Source organism: Homalodisca vitripennis, chromosome 4 (genome assembly GCF_021130785.1).
Source record: "Homalodisca vitripennis isolate AUS2020 chromosome 4, UT_GWSS_2.1, whole genome shotgun sequence".
Taxonomy (NCBI): Eukaryota; Metazoa; Arthropoda; class Insecta; order Hemiptera; family Cicadellidae; genus Homalodisca; species Homalodisca vitripennis.
Window position 1 is genome coordinate 70,618,217 of NC_060210.1, and position 15,919 is coordinate 70,634,135.

The following is a 15,919-nucleotide window of genomic DNA, read 5'->3' on the forward strand; positions in this document are numbered from 1 at the left end:
AACATTATTACATCTAAAACTCCACTTTTAGAAGTATCTTTCAGTTTTCTGTCATATCATGGAAAGCACCACCACACTAAAATAAAGTAAAGATATCTTATTTATATTATTATTAAAGATATCTTATTTATATTATTATTAAAGATATCTTATTTATATTATTATTAAAGATATCTTATTATATTATTAGTATATCCTCCTTGTTTAGATATAGGAGCCTAGTCCATTCTTTAACATAAGGAGAGATACACATTTTTGATTCCCTGAGTGCTGATGCCTTTCTCCATGTTTGGAAAAAGGGAACTCCACAACCCAGTTCTGGCCCTACTAAAAGGCTTTCAAACCCTATATAGGCCAGGGCTTCCTCTGTTGTATTCCTAGAAATACCTTCATAACCCAGCATCCAGCCAAGGACAACTTTTTTTCCTCTTCATCAGTTCCATTGGAATAGTCTTTCATTCCCATTCTACCTATGAGTCAAAAGACAAGACATCTAATACCATTAAAGCAATCAATGGTTTCAAATATGAACACTTTAATATCCTGATTACATATAAGTGCTGTGTCATGCCATCCTCCATTTGTTGGCGTGACACTTCAGCCGATCATGGCAACAACCACACAGTTGAAAAGCAATGGTAAAATATTGTTTTCACACCTAACACAATCTAGTGGCTAAATTGTGAATTTTTGCAATAGATCTAAAGACTTTCTACATATAAAAAAAGTCACAGCTATCCAATGTATAACAGTTTGCTTACAAACAAAGTAAAGTTATAGTTATTTGTCAGCTTGATCAGCCGACAGTGAAATTGTTCATAAATTGTTCAAGAAATTAAAACAAACAATGGATTTACTTGCATTTATTGTAATGGACATCATGTATCAAAATAAAACAATACTGCTTCAAAAAAAAACAAGAGACTATACCTAATTAAGTCTCTCTGTTATATGCTGCAATTTATTTATCTCTCTATATAAAAGGCAAAACCTTACTCTTTTACACTAATTTCCTGACTAATTCTTTAACTTCCCATTGTCTCAGAAAGTTCAAATATGCCTCAACTAAAGCATTTTGATAAAGATAAAAAATCCATGGGTTGAAATGGGGTTGCAACTCTAAGTAAACTCTATTACGGTGTATGAAATATTAATTGTTTTGAACTAGAATTGCCTTTTATCGTGCTAAACATGAAATACAAATTTTGTTTGACTTTTGAACCACTTGATTTGTGGTGGTATTGCTCCCAAAGTACTGCTCCTTAAACTTGCACTTATAAGTCCAATTATACTGAAATGGATAAGGAAATTGAAATATCTTCCAGTGACATAGGAGTGTTTATTATAATATTTAAGAAGGATACGCCTATGACATACTGGGTATTTAATTGAAAATTGTGCCGTAGATAACTGCTAGTTATTTACAAAACACAAACTAAATTTATGTTTTATGTGATTGTTTTATTATATTGAGTAATTATGACTGTCACACTAAACCAAACACTGTTCACTCTATATATAGTAATGTTATCTTTAAAATAATAGAATAAGTCTTGTTTTATGAAGTTCTTTTATGCATGCTCTCAAAACTGTACTGCATATACAGGGTCGGTACTTAGCACAAAAGGTTGTAACACAGGTCATGTTTTAGCCTTCTTGCAGTGCTTCTCGGCTGATATTCTGGTATGGCAAATCTCGCAAATCAAGGTACTACAAATTAGGTTTAAGAACCAACTATACTGAATTCACAGAAGGTTGAAAATGATACCACACAAAAACACCATGGTAAGTTTTTGGGGTTGAGACTAATTGGTAGGAGAAACCGAGAAAAGTCCAAGTGGGCTGTGCAAATTCTCTGAATTTTTACATGTCCAGTTTACAAGTGAACACTCTCACCTTGGTCTTTTCCTTAAAAATAGAGTGACAACTGACAGCTGACATGGTGGAAGAGGTTGATGTACCTTCAAGAGCTTACTAAAAAACAATCCACCGGTCAAGTGTTGAAGCATTTACTAACAATAAGCAGTAAATTTGGTACTACTATAGTGAACTGGCCTGCCAACACGTCATGGCAGTGATTGACATCACTCTCAACAATGAGTGAATCCAGTATACATATGTTACACTTAATATACAGTCAGCCAACTGGCTTAGCATCTGAGTTTTGTATACTTTTTCAACTATGAAAATAAAACGATATATTGGACCAATTGGCCAAAACTCCGTATATATGAATATGTATATTACAAACTCTTATATATACATTAGTAGTAAACAAGTATATTCCATTAATGATTAAAACATTAACTATATAAATATTGAGTAAATCAGGGTAGTACCTGACATGTCAATACATTTTAAAACAACTGTTTATTGAGAATGTTATTTTAAATTTAACAAATGTAAATTTCTTACTGGAACCTCTGTCGTAGAAGAATGTTGTTACTGTTATCACCCACTATCAAGCATACGCTGTGGTGTGGATTATCACCAGGGTTAATGACATCCACAGCCAGCTCTATTTGTTCACCAATGAGTGTCAGTCTCAGATTGAAGCGAGGAATCCGCCACACAACCTCTTGCAGCTGGTTGCCAAGCGGGGGGTGTCTGTTTAATATCTGAAATAAACATTGCATTTAGTTTGATTATCACCAGGGTTGATGGCATCCACTGTCAGTTCTATTTGTTCACCAGTGAGTGTCAGTCTAAGATTGAAGCGAGGAATCCGCCACACAAACTCTTGCAGCTGGTTGCCAAGCGGGGGGTGTCTGTTTAATATCTGAAATAAACATTGCATTTAGTTTGATTATCACCAGGGTTGATGGCATCCACTGTCAGTTCTATTTGTTCACCAGTGAATGTCAGTCCCAGACATAAGCAAAGAATCATCTGAAATAAACAATGCTAGTTTAATTTAATAATCTATTCAATGTGTAATATAATTTGGTAATATTTAAAAGTTTTACTCCTAAAACAGTTCTGCTTTGGTGGAGCTACCACAACTCTTTACTAAAAATTAAGAAATAAAAAAAAATGAAGCAAACAATGATCCAATACAATTAAAAGGTTTGAATAAAATTTGTGACACTTTTTTGTATCATTTACAAATATTTAGCAGATTTGAGTTTATAAGCATTCAATAAATAATTTTTAAGTGTATACCCTCTATTTTAATATTTTATTACAGGACTTATTGTAATCTCTATCCCGAGGAAAATTCGTGTGACATCATAAGCAATATGTCATGTAACGGTTTATTTACCATTGGGCAATACCTATGCAGTATCAAAGAATTAAAAAAATCTTTATGTAAATAGATAGAATTGTAAAAATTTTACATATTTGTTATTTAAAACCATTTTATTCGGATATTTTAGTTTACTCTCAATAAAATATAATTTTCCTTTTAGTTTTCTTACTGGTAACTTGTGTTCAATATAATTCCAAAACTAGAATCTAAAAGCAAAACACATTTAGCTATTGAAAAAAAATCAAAACTATATTTTATTTAAAGCCATTCTTTGTCGCTGAAAAATAAATGCAAATACAAAGGAACAACAGCATCCAGGAGAGTGAAAAGACTGAAAAGATTATTTTTGTTAATTGATTTTTACTTTCTGGTATACGAAAAATATGTTTAATAAAATTTAAAAAATCTCTTCCACAAATCAAATAAAACTTTTGATCAGGTAGATACTTACCCGCTCCAGATCTCTAGGGTTGGCATCTGTGATGGAATCAAAGGAAGTTTTGCCTGCGCTCACCAGCAAGGAGGCAAGTGCAGGACCGATGCCAGGTAGCTGTCTCACCACATACTCAGTATCTTCCCACAGTTGACAGTTCAGACACTTGGCAAGCACCAGACTTGACACCAGGGCTTTGGCATGTGACAGTTTCCACAAGTATAACGACATCCCTAGACATCAAACCACACATTGAAGACTTACTTAGTTACCTTATTACTTATTACCTAGTTACTTATTACTCTTAGTTACCTGAAGACATTGATCCTAAGCTAGCAAGAGAATTCCTAATTCCAACACAATAGCATGGGTAATAGAGTAGATTGGTAATTGACATTTGCTTTTATTTGTAATATAAAAGTAAAACTGATATCTGGTTTTTTTGTAATTATCTCATAAAAGTTTTTCTCACAAAAAAAATATTTTAAAAATAAACATTCAATGACCTTTTCTGATAGATAAGATTTATGTTTTAAGGCCTTGAAATAGTGATTTTGTATATCACTGTCACAACAGACAGTTGGACCTGTTTATGTTCTCTTAACAATCAGAGCTGTAAACATTCTGTGTACTTGTTTGAATAGCTCCCATGATTTCAGTAAAACTTGAACTATTTTAGATCAATGTAGAGGAATTCCAAAGTCGAAGTTCATAGTTTTTTAGTGAAAACACTTATGATGTAGTATGATATTTTTAGAGAAGGAATTATTTATATATCGTGCATCAGGTACCATTTTATATGTTCATGATTAAGAGGACCAAAAGTTATGAAAAAATGTTATTGTTATTTTAGGTTTTCCACTTCTAGTTCAAATTAATTATATTTGCAGCACAAAATTTTAGTTTGCTATTTTGTCTGGAGAAACAATATAAATAGAAAAGAACATTTGCCATTTTTGGATTGTAAAATAACTTTAAAACAATTTCACTTTTGTCCGTAATACATAATGATTGCCAATGTCAAAAGTCATGTTAACGGTACACATTAAAATTCATTACTTTACTAAAGCATATTATTCTTTTAAGAACTCGCCCAAAAAGTTCTATAATTATTTTAATATTATCTAACTGAGTTGAATTACGAAAATACAGTATAAATAAAAATGAAATAAATTATAAGAATAACAAATACTAAGTCCAACAAACCGACAAACCTTTCATGAGACGCTCTCCAATTTTTATGAACCTGACAGCTTCTTGGCTTAGAGAAGGATCATTGATAGGGAGACAGCCCAACATAGCTTGGATTAGACTGGAATAGATAAAACACAAGTAATGATACAACTAAAAGTGTAAACAGCCTCATAAATGTACCGTTATCTAAACTTTAAGTACAGCCAGCTCTCTTAAGTACCACTTATTTTAGTCATCTATATTTTAATTTTATACTTTGAATTCACTTTCAATAAACCTTAGACTTATTCAATGAATACAATGATTCATCAGAAATGACTGCCATTGACTCAATCAGAAGGAAGTAATGGGAATGGTGATTTAGGCCACACAGGCATGCACACCAGGTCAATATTGTCATTCAACCATTGACACAGGATGGTAATCTATAGACTACTTATTTTTCTGATGTTTTTAAAATGCATGCCACAGTTACAAATATTGTAAAATGTGAAGTATCCTGTTATAATATCTCAAACAGTAAAAATATGTTCAAATATACTTTTAAAACTTCTAAAATTAATGAAACAAAGGCTATTAATGAAAGAATTGTAGATTCGTTTTTGTTATGTAAACAATTAGAAAGGAAAAGTTTAGATTTTTCAGTTTTCCAGTAAATTCTTGTCAATTTTCTAGATTTTTTGTACATGGTAGTGACAAAAATGTTGGGATAGTTTAAGTTCTATGTTTAATGGATCCCAAAAGTTATTTCTAACGAACACACATTCAATGAATAGCCTCTACTGTGGATTTCCTGTTATGTAATACAATAACAAAGAAAAAAATTTCCTCCATAGAATATTTGTAACCAGTTGGGTTAAGTACGTAAATCATGAGACTTAATTAGCTATAGTGAATTGTATAGAGCTATACAATATAGCCTAACAAATCAACAAAAGCCTGTGGTTTTCCACATTCTGTAAGGAATTGGATGTGGCAATTTTCTCTTGAAGTGATTTAGGTTCCTGAGTGTCTTCACAGATTATTAGTCATAAGAGAAAATCACAGAACTTATGACAACAATATAAATACACAATACACAACACACAATATACACAATATATAACTAAATGTGTCACAATTGCAATTGTTGATCTTATTGTGGTTCAGGTTATTCAGTGTCATCTTCTCATTGACTCGCAGGTGAACACTACACAACTTATGAGAATGACATAAAATAAACAACTCTTACCAGTTAATCTTCATTTCTTTAGTCTTGATACGGCCCTCCATGGGAAACCGGATGTGCCTGTTGGTCTTGTTGTGGTTCAGGTTATTGAGTGTCATCTTCTCATTGACTCGCAAATGAACATCAGAATACTCATGACAACGGCACAGAATTTCCAACATTTCCTTCACACTTTCCGATCCTTTTACCTGATATTACCAGAAATATATTAATACCTTCAATTTTTAATACGAGTAAGTTTAAACATTGTTAATAATGTTTCTGTAACCTATTGGTCCAATATTAATAGATAAGTTTGACTCATATCATGTCCAAACAAATAATTGTATACAATACAATTTTTAAAATGTTTAATCACTAACTAATATCTTGTCAGTTTTCTGAGAAATTTTAGTTAATAAGGTAAACGTGCTAAACAAACTAACTAGAACCAATCTGTGCTACAAATTACAACATGTTTACACTAATCATAATTATGTAGAAAACAATAAATCAATTAATTGTCAATAATAATTAGAAATCCTGAAAATATTTGTTCAATACTTAATTAACCAAAAAATATAAAAGAAATATCATTGTTTAAACAAATGATTTATTGATCTGGACAAAGTAAGTTACTATCAATGTAAATGCCAGTATGATTCTAGAGTTATTTATAAATCCAAAAAAAGAAGCAATCTCCTTTATAACTCTTCGGACAGCTTGTTTTATTAGCCTTAAAACCTACATAATCATATCAATTCTGACATTCAGAAAAGTGTCTTAGCTCTCACTATTAAACATTATAAGTCTCCCAAATGTAACTCCAATTGAATATATATGACCCAAACTGTAACAGTACTAACCTTCAATTTTCAAAATAACGATTTATTTTGTATGAGGGTAAATAGGTTGGTTCACGGTCAGATAAATGACACCACTGGTGTTTATTGAGGTTGTTTTCAGTTGGTAGAATCTTTAGTAGGAACTGACAATGATTTAGTCATATTAGATCATTACCCTAGGTTTAGTATTTATTTTAGTTACTAAAGGTACCAAATATATTGAATAAAACCTTATTATACATTTCAAAAGTATCCATTTCAATGAAAACTCAAGTACTTTCATCATCTGTAAATGAAACATGGATTTTATTACTTCACATTCAATTCCACAAAACTGTCCTTAGCCATGATTTTTGGTAGAAAACTGAGCATCAAGAAAAAGAAGGATTATATCCTCAGCCAAAAACGTTTGAGATGTTTTTAGAAGTATCAGGGTTTATGTTCTTTCAGTATTAAAAAAAAAACAATTATAGGTCTACACTACTCTTTGTTATGGCATTGAATGAAAAACAAATTTGAGGTAGGTTGAACAATTATTAAACTTTTTTAAATTAGAGAATAGTTAAAATGCTGACCACATTACCACTCGCACTAGAATGTCTTAACCACCACTACACTGATAAGTGTGTCTCGACTTAATTCGTTTAGATTTGTACTAAACTTTGTGTTCACTACTTCAATTTATTCAAATAATTTTCATTGATCTTAATTTAATTTGACCTAAAATTAACCTAAAATCTTTGACAAAGATACCATCAAGGAACTTTATAAATCAGGCTGAAAAGAGGTCTAAAGGTATATGATCAATAAGGTTAAGGAAAGAAATAAACAAAATAAATTTAACTTTGAAATGAATGAAGTTAAAAATATATGGTAAAGATATAACTAACCCTGTATATGTAGCAGAACAGCTGAGTAACCATTTCGTTTAAGCACCTAATGTAGCCCTTGCAGCAAGTTTAACACTAAGAGCCATGTTTCAGTCTAACATAACAATATTAATAGAAAAACTATAACAAAAATTCTAAAATATTATTCTCAAGAACTAACTCTGTCACTGACCAGTGTAATAATTAAATCATTCCACAAAGATTAATTTCCTAATGCATTAAAATTAGCTAAACTTTATGCTAAAATAAAAAAATGCCCAAAGAGTGATCCCACTAACTTTAGCCCAATTGCTTCTGTTTCTACTTTTTCAAAAGTAATGTAATCTGGACTTTTACGCTATTTAGTATATAACAATTTACTGACAAAAAGCAACATGGATTTGTAAGAGACAAATCTACAGCATTGGTCAGCTTTATAGAAAAAAACAAGCAGTTACCCACTGTTTTGCACAATCTAGTAGGTGTTGCATGTGTATGACCACTGCTGGTTCGAGTGAATTATATTTCCGACGTCAACGTTGAGTTTGCTTTGTTCTCACGATCAACGATCGAGAAAATACGTGAAAAAGTATATATTTATAGCCCTTGTAATTTACTTGGTTCATAGTATTTTTTGTCACAGCTGATTTTGCCTTGTTTCCTGATCAAGAAAATATGACAGATCAGAGAAGCCTATTTCTGTCAAAATACAACTAAGATGGGTTTTATGTCTTTAAATTTATAGTAAAAGTTAGATAGTAACTTTATCTTTTATATCTAATACTTAATATTTGATAAAGCTATTCAGTTAAAAGTACATTAACAATGACACTGTTTACGTGTTTGTTTCTTTATAAACTGACAAATATTTGTATTAATTTAGAACATTTAGAGCTTGAACTGTTATGTTAGTTCAAAAGTCCAGCGAATTTTCATATAGCATAGTTGTTGCTGCCTGTTTAAAAGGAGTCTTCGGAGTCAAATTCTGACCATCTTATGTTTTAAGACATTTTATAACGTAGGTCAGGACTTACCTGATTGCAGAAATCTAAAAACTGTGTGAAAACTAATGGTTACTCCTTAGAGAATTTACACACTGTAAATGTAAACAAATTGAAAATAATAAACAATATTTACACAGAACATTTAATTACATTTGACAGGATCGGTCAATTAATATTTTACAACTTAAGAGACCAAGATGAGATTTTTCCCTACTTTAAAGTCCGGAGGGATTTTTGAGACAATAATACGCCTATATTCACAACAGGGACCATAAGAATATCCATGTAAAATTTCAGTACAATCAGTTGAATAGTTTACATGTGAAAGCAAAACAACCAAACAAAGGCACTTTTGTATTTATAATATTATTAAGATTAGGGCAATTAACCAGCTTGAAGAAGGACTAGGTCTTGAGAATACTGCTGACTATAGCAAATCTTTTGATTCTTTGAGACATGACATAATTATTTCAAAACTTGAAGCTCTAGGACTCAGAGATAAAGCAAAATATTAATTTCCGACCTTCTTGAAGGAACACAGGCAAAGGGTGTAAGTTAAATATTCAGAAAACCTTTATGCTGAATACTATAAAGTCTACTGCAAAACACATTACCACAGTGGTTACCGTTTTGGAACCAGCGCTCTTATTTTTATTCACAAATGATTTTCCTCTTCAACTGGATAACATGTTTTCATACTTAATGTATGCTGATGATACCATTCTTATTAACAGACAAGACGATAATCGGATTGAAGGTTAGAACCCACCTAATGCCTTCTTCATAGAAGGTTGCCCCTTGTGTTTTCAACATGTGGTAACATGTTCTTTAAGCTCGTCATCATTGTTGAAGTGTTAACCAGTAAGACAAGATTTAAGGTGTAAGAAGAGATGAAAGTCACTAGGAGCAAGGTCGGGCTTGTTAAACACATTCCAGTCAAATTCCTGTACGAGTTTTTTTGTCACATTGGCAGTGCAAGGTCAGGCATTATCGTGGAAGAAAACCACACATTTTGACAGTAATCCTCGGCGCTTGTTTTCTATTGTGTGGTGTAATGCTTAAGTGTCTTGCAATAAACATCTGAATTGATTGTTTGGCATTTGCTTTGCAATCAGCAAAATGCCTTTTCTGTCCCAAAACCAGGTGCACATGACATTTCGAGGGGACAAGATTTGCTTAGGTTTGACCATCTCTAGGGATGAAGTGTACCTACATTCCATCGATTACCATTTAGTTTCAGGAGTGTCATAAGATACCCAAGTTTCATCTCCCGTGACTATGAGAGAAAGAAAATCATTGCTGTCTTCATCGTAGTGTGTTAAAAACTGAAGTGCACTGCCCATCTGTTTTTTTTTATTCAGTAAGAATTTTGGGTACCCAACATGAGAAAAGTTTTCAAAATTTCAGTTTTTCAGTAAAAATTGTATGACTTAGTAATCTCGAGGTTTGTGGCAATTGCATAGAAAGTGCACTAATTGTAAACTTATGGTTTTCCATGAACTTCTCTTCGATTGTATGAACCAGTTCATCAGTAACCACAAACAGATCCATTACATTTTTCATCAGTAATCTCAGTCAAGATGGATACTTTCAACCAAATCTCTCTCTCACAAAACTAAAACTAGAATATACAAAACAATTATATGTCCAGTGCTTTTGTACGGATCCGAAACGTGGAGGCTAAATAAGAAGGATGAGAAAAAGCTTCTAGTTTTCGAGAATAGAATTTTACGTAAAATTTATGGGCCATCATATGAACAAGGGGTATGGAGAAGAAAACATAATAGAGAAATCAGGGAGCTCTACAATAGTACGGATGTAATAGGAGAAATAAAGTGCAGAAGACTCCGTTGGGCAAGCCATGTTTTGAGAAGAGAAGAGGAATGCAAACTGGGGAGGGTAATGTACGGTAACCCAGAAGGAAGACGACCCCGTGGGAGACCGAAAGTGAGATGGTGGAACCAGGTGAAGGCTGATATGGAGAAGGTGGGCGCTTCAGAGGAAGATGCAGAGGACCGTTCAAGATGGAGGAGCTTTGTTGGTGCAGCTAAATATCACCTCCGATATAAATGGCCTTGGGAGTGAGTGAGTGAATCTCAGTCAACATAACCCAATAAGAAAGCCTTTTACCGTTTAGCTTGATATAAAGATGGCATTGCATATTAAGCTAAAATATTCAAGCTTCATATGACACTAACCAATCCAACAAAGTAACTTCAACACACATGTTTAATAAATTACTGGAAAGTATCATATGATTAAATTTACAATATAATCATGTGATTATATACTCATAATCATATACTACTCTGTTTATTCTGTGTTTTTTCATTGTCAACATGGGTTCCATAACAGTAACGTAATCAGAGTTACTTTGTGATAGCAGAAATTGAAACTCCATTGGTCCGATGTGTACCATTTTCAATACCGATGTTATAGAAGAAGTTGAGTGTCACCCCAAATTTTAATCCTCTAGGTCAACTCTTCTACAGTTATCGTGCATACAGATGGATAGAAATTGAATTATGCTCATCATCAACTGGTGGGAGAGGTTTCACTATATAGTCTACTGATTTTAAAACTGAATATTTTTTGTAACGTGACAAACATTTTTCTTAAAACTAGAACTAAATTTTCAAAAGATTACCTGAGTAAATATTTTCATTGTTTCAAATCCAATATAGTAGCGTGCCATGAGAGCCCCATGTTCAGTGGCCTGGATATCATAGCCATTTGTCATTGTCACTAAGCCGAAGCGAACCAAAGCATTCAACTCCCTCATGCAGATACCTGAAAAATTACTTCTCTTATATAACATTCCTTACTATTTCATAGATTACAATGAATGTGTATTACAACAAAATTACAAAAATAGTATTCACTTTGAGGGACCTATCGATCATATTTTCTATCAGCAATACCAGGCAACATAGCAGAGTTGTAAAACCTTTTACCAATTAGCTTACTATGAAGATGAAATTGAAGGTTAAGCTAAAACGTTCAAGCTTTGTATAAAACTAACCAACGACATAAATTAACTTCATCACGTGTTGTTAAATTACTGAAAAATTTCATATAATAAACCTTCTCAATATCTTTTGTTTATTAATTTGTTTATTGTGTGTTTTCTCATTGGCAACATGGTTACCCATAAGATGCTAACCAGTCACTTTTTGCCAAACGAAATTGGACCCAATGGACCAATGTATACCATTATCATTACAGACATAGAGGTAGTAGATTAGGGCTTTCCCCCAAACTTCAACCCTCTATGTAACCTCGTTCTACAGTTATCGTTTGTAGAGACAGACAAAAATTTCTTCATTAGGTTCTTTGGATTTCTTCATTAATAATTGGTGGAAAGGCTTTGTTTAACACTCAGCCTCAATGTTCAATCAATTCCTATAGTATTTCCTAAGTTCGGTGTCAAAAACCATACGAGCCACATGTACTGGTGGCAATCTTGATCATAGCTCCATAAGAACAAAGTCTTCAAATACTTTTACAACGTTAATTTTAGTTGTAGAATTATAGATCTCCATAGGAGATCTCATTTTTTAAATGTAATTAATGGGCATCCAAATCCCTTTTTAGTTGTTTTGATATTTTCTATGGCTACTTAGAAAAAAATTTTCAAACTTCTTAGCACTTCATCGTTTAAATAATCCAAATGAATACACTTTATAACAACAAAAGATCATTTTTATGTGTATTAATCATAATTTTAAAATGAGACTTCCCCCTTAATTATATGACCAAAAAAGGGTGTAAAACAGTTTGAAGTAAAATTATTAAATATAATAAATATAAAATATAAATTAGTCTTCCAGGTGAATAAGACATTATAATATGTCCCTTCATTCTTACTGTAATCAACTCCCTGGTTGCATGGTTATCTATGTAGTAAGCCACTTATTTTTTGTTCACACACAATTTTCATTCACAGAGGTTTTAACATATAAATCTAAAACAATTTTAGTGTCATCTTATTCGGTTTCCATGTTGTTTCTACAGAGTTATGCCTCATCTTTGGTTATCATTAAGTATTCATACCTTCAATTTACAGTAAGAAAACTTATGAATTCTCCTTGGGTTGTACCATAGTTCTAATTCATTTATGCTGAATCGCGGTAGGAAATAGGCTCTTGTTAACTAGACGCGGTGCGTGGACATTGTTTGTTCAGTTAGACCGGTCAATCAGCTGATCGAGCGACGGTGATACGTTCCGACCCGGCTCGCTGCAGAGAGAGAAGCAGTTAGTCGAGTCTTGGAGTTTCAAGGAGAAGGTGTACCGGTCGAAGCTGAAGTTTTCTTCCTCTAACCCTATAGTTGGGATTTAGAGTAATTATTTATCGCGTGTAAATTCAATTTCAAGTATTTAAATTTTTAGTGCGTTTTATTTTCCGATCTGCCTCCGAATCTTCAAAGTAGTAAGTCCCGTACCAGCGTATAGTTAATATCTTTTATTTTTATAATACTGTAATAAAAATTTCTAAAGTTTCCCATCTTTCAGAGTCTGAAAATTTAATTCAATTTTTTGAAGTATTGTGAATTAAATTTTGGTCATAAAGTAAATATCAAGTTTTGTGTTATATATTAATTTTGAGTATTTTGAGAAGAGAACTTTTTATTTTGTTTTGTTAATTTAAACCATTTTTTTTTTGGAGAAGTATACATTTTTAGTTTAATTTTAATTTTAATACCTTTTAATCAGACTCTTAATTAGATTTGTTCGGTTGAGTGACATTTTGAAGAAAATTGAATCAAAAGTTTGTAAACTTTGTTAACTTTTTGGTGAACTTAAATTTCGGAATAAACCAAGTATTTCCGAAAAGTTGTTTTAATTTATAAAATATTAGCTCCATATAAATTCAATATATGTACTATAAAAACGGTACAGGGTTGTAACTTAAATGATTATTGTTACAGCAATAATGAAAAGATATAGGAAGAGCACAACTCGCACCCGTAATATACAGGGTGAGGCAGACCACCTGTACAGTACGTATAGCGGCCAAACCAAACGAGGTAGATTATTTGTAACAACTTAAATCCCCCTATTTCCACCCCAAATTGGAGTTTGGAGAAATTATTTTGAATTCTCTAAAACTCCCCAAAAGGGTAGTTTTTGGGGGGTAGGGGTGGTTTTTGGAAAATTTTCAAATGTAAAGGTATATTGAGTTTTACCTCATTTTAAAGGTATTTCTTCACTGATTATTTTGATGCAAAAAGTTTGAACCTATCTTGCCACTTCTGTACAGGGTACACCAAAACGTTAAAAAATCAGGGGTTTGTGGGTAAATTTATTGCAACTACCTGCACAAATCTATATTTGTACGATAATCTACAGGGACGATATTTTTATTCAAAACTAATGATGAGACGGCTTGTTGAAAAATATCATCAAATGCCACCCTACCCCAAAATTTACACATTTAAAAAATACATAGAATATTGAAATACTTAACAGCCCCAATCTAAAAAACATCAAATAGGCACCTAGGTTGTGTTGTACATAATTAGAAAGGTCTTTAAAAAATAAACATTTTCTACATTTAAAGTTTGTCTCTATCTCCAATGGTTTCAAAACTGTAGTACAAAAATAGATTTTTTAATAATTTTACTCAATGTATTTATTATCAAAGTCAGTGCAATGTGCAAGTAAAAAAAAGTTCCAACAATAAACTCGTCTCTTATGTTTATGATTGAAACAAAATACTGTACCCAATTTGTAAAAGTCTTTTAAAATTTAAAAAAGTATTGGAACACTGTAAACTACAATGTCTTACGATAAGTGCTGAGTTCTCTCATGAAACAGGAAAATTACCCAGTTATTAAATTAGTACATTTTAAATTATAAAAAGTTTTACACTTAAATTACACAAAATGTATAGGAGAAAACATGTTGTCATTTAATCAATTTTTTTACTACACTATTTAAAAACAAATTAAACTTAAAAGTCCAAATTGTTTTCCATTTGTTTCAAAATCAGTGAAGAAATACCTTTAAAATGAGGTATAACTCAACATACCTTTACATTTGAAAATTTTCCAAAAACCACCCCTACCCCCAAAAATTACCCTATTGGGGAGTTTTAGAGATTTCAAAATAATTTCTCCGAATTCTTTGGGGTGGAAATAGGGGGGTTTAAGTTGTTACGAATAATCTACCTCGTTTGGTTTGGCTGCTATACGTACTGTACAGGTGGTCTGCCTCACCTTGACAGAGGGAAAGGCTTAATTTCACTTAGGGCAAGAAGCTGAGGAAACCCTACATTGAACTTAGTTCTAAAAGGATCTTTGCACTTGCTCCTGGAATGATAGGATTTTCAACATAGGTAAGGTTGGTGGAAGGAGCCACCTCCTTCAAGATCCCATTAGGAGGGACAGTGAGCCCTATGCCTCAGTCACATGTTATCTTGGAAGGAAAAAGGATAGCTCTGTTCCAGTCTCCTCCAGCCAAAGTGGGTAAGGAAAGTACTCCCTCCCTAGCAACAGCCTTTAACACTAAGGGAGCTCCACCCACTCCAACAGTCATCCTCCGTAGTATACTAGAACAGACTACATTCATTGTTTTACCTGAATATCTCAACTTGCAGTTAGTAATGTGCTGCTCCTGGACATCCATGGAGTTGTCCAAAAAAAATTGACACATTGGTTTTTTTATGTACCCAGTGCAGGTTCAACTGGAAGGTATAAACCAGCCAGATGTGAACCTTCCTGGGGAAGGGAAATGCCTTAGCTTACCATCTACCATTTAAAGCTCAAGGCTGTACACTTCTTAGGTCTAATCCAAGTTAACTTTTATTTTTGTCACACAGGCAGAAACATATATACAATGACCATCACTCTTCATAGGAAGTAAAGCATTTGACGTGCCATTGTCTTTCTCCAGAATTTTGCACTTAAAAGACAGAAATGTCACTCCAGACATGCTTTATGATGTGACGTCAGTAAGTTTTCATTTGAATTTAGATTATTTTAATGAGAAGATTAAAACCAGATATAGATGATACATTCTGAGGATATGTTTTTGTTTATTATAATAATGAATGGATGTCATGTTAACATGTTCAGTAAATACTACCTTTATGTCATACCAAATATCTAATACTCT

The 15,919-nt window shown here is 32.5% G+C and overlaps 1 protein-coding gene across 1 annotated transcript in view; it reads right to left on the reverse strand.

Moving 5' to 3' along the window:
• Positions 1–2,611: 2,611 nt before the first annotated feature.
• LOC124361057 (probable ATP-dependent DNA helicase HFM1) overlaps positions 2,612–15,919 on the reverse strand; it is a 40,079-nt gene continuing 26,771 nt past the window's right edge. The window contains exons 11-15 of the mRNA XM_046815093.1: positions 11,450–11,592; positions 6,109–6,293; positions 4,898–4,995; positions 3,702–3,916; positions 2,612–2,779 (exon numbers count right to left, since the gene is read on the reverse strand). Coding sequence (XP_046671049.1) covers positions 2,612–2,779; positions 3,702–3,916; positions 4,898–4,995; positions 6,109–6,293; positions 11,450–11,592 — 809 coding nt within the window. The remainder of the gene's footprint in view (positions 2,780–3,701; positions 3,917–4,897; positions 4,996–6,108; positions 6,294–11,449; positions 11,593–15,919) is intronic.